Below are 5,717 nucleotides of genomic sequence, written 5' to 3'. Positions count from 1 at the left end.
ATGTTGAGGGATCGGGCCCCATTGCTAATTTCGACCTAATGTCCGAGATATTTATAATTGTGGAATCTGACCACCACAATGTGGTCTTCTAGTAAATCTCGTGTCTGTCAAGTCAACATATGGGTCGCGATTCTTCCATTCGCTACATCGCGGTTAAGCTACCACGACGTGGTCTTCAAATAACTTTTCTTATTCTCTAGTTTTTGTTTCCGTTTCCTGCTTCCAGCTCCTCGTATGCTTCCTTTTTGTCCCGAACAAGTCTTCGCCACTACAAGACATATTTTAAACCTAATAAGTATTTTTTGTTCTATATTAAAGATAATTGTAATTAAAAGTATGAGAATTAAATTATATAGCTAAATATGCACATATCAACAACAATAATATTTTATATTGGCAATTTCTGTCACTATACTTTTTGGGTTTCCAAGTTTGGCTACGAGAATTTTGCATATTGATAGATTTGGTTTATATACTTTCATATATTGCCATGTTTTTCCCCGATACTTTTTGAGTTTCATACTTTTGCCACATGACTTTCATATATTGACAGTTTTAGTCTCTAACATCTCTGGGTTTCTAACTTTTGCCATAAGACTTTCGTATATTTATATTATATTTGCTCACTAAAGTTTCGTAGTTACGCAAGTTCAGTCTTCCTCTCTAACAACACCCCTCTATAATAAATTGATGTGCAATGATTACAATTTAGAAGTATCGGAATACCCATTGGCCACCCTATCCACTAGAAATATTTCAAGGACTGTTTTGTAATTCGCTCAAAGTGTAATAGTCGTAGCTAGGAAAAAAAAATAAAAAATTAATCCCCTTTCAATCTGTCAGACGGCTTCGCCTTTCGCAGCGTGTTACCTCGATGGCTTCGCTTCAAACCAAACACCAAAACTCCCCCTTCTACTTTGTATCACCATTTCTCCCCTTTCTCTTTCAATGGCCTCCCGATTCGCGTTTCAATCCACCAATTTTCATCCCTACTACCAGTAAGATCTCCTTCTAACACACGCTAATTATTGCATTTCTTACGCCATTTCTTTGATCTCAAAATTGCATGTTTACAACTTGATGAATTAACATGATCTCCTAGCGATGGATATGGTCACGGGTGAAGTTTTTGATCTCTAGTGGTTATTTGATTGCTACATTAATGATTGTTTAGGTTGGGATCATGTTTCGTGAATTATCCTTTTCTTAGGTCGTCCTTGTCAAAGTACCTGTGGAGAATTGAATAGTGTCATCTTTTGCCAATGCACTCACCGAGTAGTTATTCATGATTCATGTGGAGGATTTGCATATTTGACTGCTAAGATAACGTTGGAGGGGAATGTTTCTTTGTGAATGATTGATGATTCTTAGTGAAAACGAGATAGCTATTTATGTTAATTGGTCGCATCTCGAATTGATTGCAAATGTTGAGTGTGATTTTTACCTTACCATTGTAAAGAAGATTATTAGTTTTAGTTTCAAGTTCCTCTCTGCACTGTTGTGTATTTGTGTTCTGTTCCATCTTTATCCTCCAATGGCTTACGACTTGTTTTTTTTTCCACATCTTCCAATTCCCTTTCCTACTACAAGTGCATCTCTCTGTCTTTTCTCTCAGCCACCTTTCCACATACACATCATTGAATATGTGTACTTCGTGTTTAAATAGTATTGACATCAATTCGATTTTACACGGTTATGTAGATTGTTATGTTAAATATTCTATAGACATATATTTATAAACATGTCTTCTGAAAATTTTGTTTCATATCATGAATCAAGGTCAGAAGGGTTATTGCATAACATAATCATCTATGCTCTATTTACTTTGACAAAGCTCCATATGAAGATGAATACTTTCTTAGTTTGAGTTGCATAAGAGACTGCAATGGCAGTAGGTCTTCATAGGGAAACTGTTAAGTTGATTTTTTGTATATAATATTTGTTGTGGTGGTTTTCTAGTGGTTCAAAGAACATTATTATCCATTATCTACAAGATACATATGAAAAAGACACTCTTAATGGTTTGACATTGTACTCTTTGCAAGAGAAAACTATAGAAATATGAGAGAAAGTTCTTCAACCGATCTAAAAAAGTTCTTCAATAAATCATTGTCACAGGGATTCTGCTGGATCAGAAGAAAGTGCAAAGTTCATAGCTTGCTCATCTTATGGATCAAAGTTCAGTATGAAAGGGCAAGAGAACGATAACTTCTTACATGGATTCCTTTTCAAGAATTGCATTTCAACATCTCAAAATATCACACTACATCAGTCTTCATCAAGATCACTATCATCCATTGCTTCTTCTGGCAACAACACGATGATAGCCAAGAATAATCCTTCTATAGATATAACAAACAGAGATGATTTGGAACTCAACCGTGTTAATCATCTTGTATGGGTATTACATGAATCAGCCAGAAGCTTTTCCCTTGCAATTCAAAATCTACAATTAGCTAGAAGTGGTCCTGAGCTATCTAATGCATGGATTGGAGTCGATGTCCATGCATGGCATAAACGCACTGCATATCAGGTACACTGAAAAAAAAATAAAAAATAAAAATCTCAACACCCTTTTTTATATTCAAACAATCAAACAAACTCATTATTGTTTCACAGGTAGCAGTATATGCTTTATTGAAAGCCGCAATTGAAGTGGAGTTGTTTCTTTCTCAAAAACGTTGCAACAGTCCTGTAAGTGAAATGTAAGTAGTACACCATTGAAGTGGTTGGATAAAATAAGTACTTTAGTCTTTCAAATTTCAAATGTTTCATATGGTCTGATATTCTATTCATGCTTCTGCCTTAGTTTGTCCACAAAGACATTGTTTCTTGGAGATTTTGTTGAAAGCCAGTTAAATGCCAAACACCCAAGATTAGTTCAGTGGTTTAGAACTGTAGAGCTTCCACGTATAGCAGGATCATTTATCCCACTCTTCAAAAACTGGTCTATGGAATATGCTGGAAGGTATGCAATCATGCATCATCATTTCCGGTTTTACCCTTGATAAATTTTTTGCTTCAGTGGTGTTGCAGGAGTGATTCTGGCTATAAGTTGTTGCACTGCAGTGAGAAAGTTGGGGTCAGGGCGTATTGCTTGTGGTTTATTCACAGAGTCCATTGATGATGTTTTAGTGGAGCTTCTGGACTTATCATGCAGCCTTGTAACAGTGGATAAATTGCATCATTTGGCAATTGAAGCAGGATTTGAAGATGATTTTCTATTTCATTTTGGTAAAAAGGTTTTGCCAAATAAGAATATTGAAGATGTGGAATTTTGGATTGGATTGGTTCAGAAAAAATTGTTAGTAGCATTTCATAGAGAAAATGTAGTAACAGGCAAACTGACATTCAATAACAAGGTATGTAATATGTTCCATTCATTAAGTCTCTAAATTATATATGTAAATTGGAGTAATATATTTTTATGTACAGATTGAGGAGATTACTTTGGCTACACTCGGGATTTTTGCATTTCTGGGAAGAGAAACAAGATTATTCTTGTCAGAAATGAACATAAAGGATCTTGATGATCAAACCAAGGATTTCCTCAGGTCAATTAGTCAAACATATATTTTAATACAAATACAATTAAACAAAAATTCTTTAAAGGTTTTTCACATTTTGCAGTTACTTGGAGTGTGGTTGCCTGTATATTTATCCTGAATTTAGCTCCCTACCTGAGTACCAGCTCTTCATTGAGGTCAGATTATTTATAATATTAACTGATGCTGATTTATTTATTTATATTATAAATTTTATAATTTATAATTACAAATTACAGGTGGTTATAGAGGAAATTGGATGGCTTGATTTTTATTCACCACTCAGATTAAAATTCCATCATGATGGAAGAAGATCAAGACAACAAGCTATCCAAGCAGAAAAAGAGATTATTCTTTATACTGTTCTTACTGTTTGCTATGATGTCTTTTCTGGATATGCTCATTATACAAGCTCCTCCCAACAACCCATGGATGCAAATTTGCTTTCTTTTTTGCTTCGAAGGTAAACCATTAATTTTCAAATCTTTAATAAATTTATTTGCATTTTCTAATTTATATTTAATTTTTTGTAGTCAGTCATTATTATCGTGTTGTCTTGAGGAGTATTGGGCTGCTTATGATAAATCAGGGTAAAACCAGGTTTACCAACTATTTTCTTTAATATTACTTTGAAAATAACCGGATTATTATACTTTTTTTTTTTTTTTTGTTGGTAGTGAATTAATGAAATTTTCGGAGAGAGTTTCATCTGAGTCAACAACACCATCTGCTCCAAGTAATAAAGGGACAACAAATTCTTCTGCTTTATTGGAAGCTCAGCAAAATCCAGTTGACATGATGAAAAGGAGAAATAGTCAACAAGATGGATCTACAATTAAGAAGGTATGCTATGCATCACATTGTTTCTATTAGTAATATTGTATACAACTGACAACATGTATCTATTTTTCATAAATATAATTTGGTTTTTTGCAATCGTGTAAAGGTGAAAGAGAGGGGAGGTGGAGCTGAAACAAAGCCGTTGTATGAACGCTTTATAAGGGAATCCACCATGAAACTGGTTGCTGCGAGTAACGTAAGTGTCCAGATATTTTATTTAATTATTTTTTTTAAAATTAAATTTGTTAAATAATTATTTTTAATATTTAGGATATATGGATGGGGAGTCGATTACTATTTATAGATGTAAGGGACACTTTTACATTGATGATGAAACAATTATATGGTAAAAAGATTACAAATAGAGAAAGAGGGAAAATAAAGCGAACGCTCAACGATCTTGCCACTCTTGTCCCCATTACAATCCTAATGTTAATACCTGTAAGCATCTAAATTCAAATTATTAATTAAATTATGTTTTTTTTATTTTTATTTTTAAAAAAATTCATTGTTTTTTTTTTTTTTGTATGGTTAGGTTTCAGCTGTAGGGCATGCAGCGATGCTAGCAGCAATCAAGAAATACGTCCCATCATTGGTACATTTTTTCTTATTTTAAAAAAACAAAATGATTAATGCATTGAATGTGATGATTAATTTATTACAGATTCCGTCACCTTATTCATCTCAACGGTTGCATTTGGTGAAACAACTGGAGAGAACAAAGAAGATGGAGGTGGAATCAGATGTGGGGCGGAGTAGCAAAGAAAATGAAGAAGATAAAAGTTTGAGAGTGACAATGCCATAGAAGATGAGGGGTGTAAATAGAGAATCTATTATAGATAGATGGTGATGATGTATAATTACTAATTAGATGTTTCATAAGTTAATTTCAATCCCAATTGCAAATGTAGGAGGTGCATGTTGGGGTTGTAAGTTATATGCTACCATGAGATCTTAGTTTTGTTCCCTAAAAGATCCGTCTAGAAAATAAAGTTGTCTGTTTACATGTCGGTAAAAAGGTAAATTTTCAGAGGAATGTCTTTTGGTCTTTTTTTTTTTTTTTTTTTTGGAATTTTATGATAATTAGTATGTTAAATGTGGGAAATAAAATGTAATATAAACTAAATTCGTTCATTTTTTTTTTGTTTTGTTGGTAATTAGTGTAACACTCCAGTTCTAGTAATAAAGTAACATGTCTAGAAGATAACCGGTCCATACATATCTTTCTTGCTTTTATTATTTCATTACCAATTGTTTCTTATGAACTACCTGAGTATAGTACGGAAGAACATACCAACTATTGTAGTATCTTGTGTAGCCGTGGTCATCCTC

At 33.4% G+C, this 5,717-nt stretch overlaps 1 protein-coding gene across 1 annotated transcript; it reads left to right on the top strand.

Moving 5' to 3' along the window:
- Positions 1-848: 848 nt before the first annotated feature.
- LOC145054463 (uncharacterized) lies at positions 849-5,511 on the top strand. Its single transcript, XM_079002667.1, has 14 exons — positions 849-998; positions 2,119-2,533; positions 2,620-2,705; positions 2,810-2,968; positions 3,026-3,362; positions 3,436-3,554; positions 3,631-3,703; positions 3,785-4,008; positions 4,079-4,135; positions 4,223-4,388; positions 4,492-4,581; positions 4,656-4,826; positions 4,921-4,980; positions 5,050-5,511. The coding sequence occupies exons 1-14, from the start codon at positions 949-951 to the stop codon at positions 5,188-5,190; spliced, it is 2,148 nt and encodes a 715-aa protein (XP_078858793.1). The 5' UTR covers positions 849-948; the 3' UTR covers positions 5,191-5,511.
- The last annotated feature ends 206 nt before the right edge of the window (positions 5,512-5,717 follow it).

This window comes from Lactuca serriola, chromosome 5 (assembly GCF_051521515.1).
Source record: "Lactuca serriola cultivar US96UC23 chromosome 5, Lser_US96UC23_V15, whole genome shotgun sequence".
Classification (NCBI taxonomy): Eukaryota; Viridiplantae; Streptophyta; class Magnoliopsida; order Asterales; family Asteraceae; genus Lactuca; species Lactuca serriola.
Note: the sequence above shows the minus strand (reverse complement) of the source record. Positions and strands in the feature narration are given on the sequence as shown.

What these genes read in the sequence shown, in the direction of transcription:
- LOC145054463 (XM_079002667.1), top strand. Translation starts at nt 949, where the DNA reads ATGGCCTCCCGATTCGCGTTTCAATCCACCAATTTTCATCCCTACTAC. An exon ending in TCTATGGAATATGCTGGAAG is followed by an intron (nt 2,969 to 3,025) that starts GTATGCAATCAT and finishes TTTTTGCTTCAG; the next exon opens with TGGTGTTGCAGGAGTGATTC. An exon ending in CAATCCTAATGTTAATACCT is followed by an intron (nt 4,827 to 4,920) that starts GTAAGCATCTAA and finishes TTGTATGGTTAG; the next exon opens with GTTTCAGCTGTAGGGCATGC.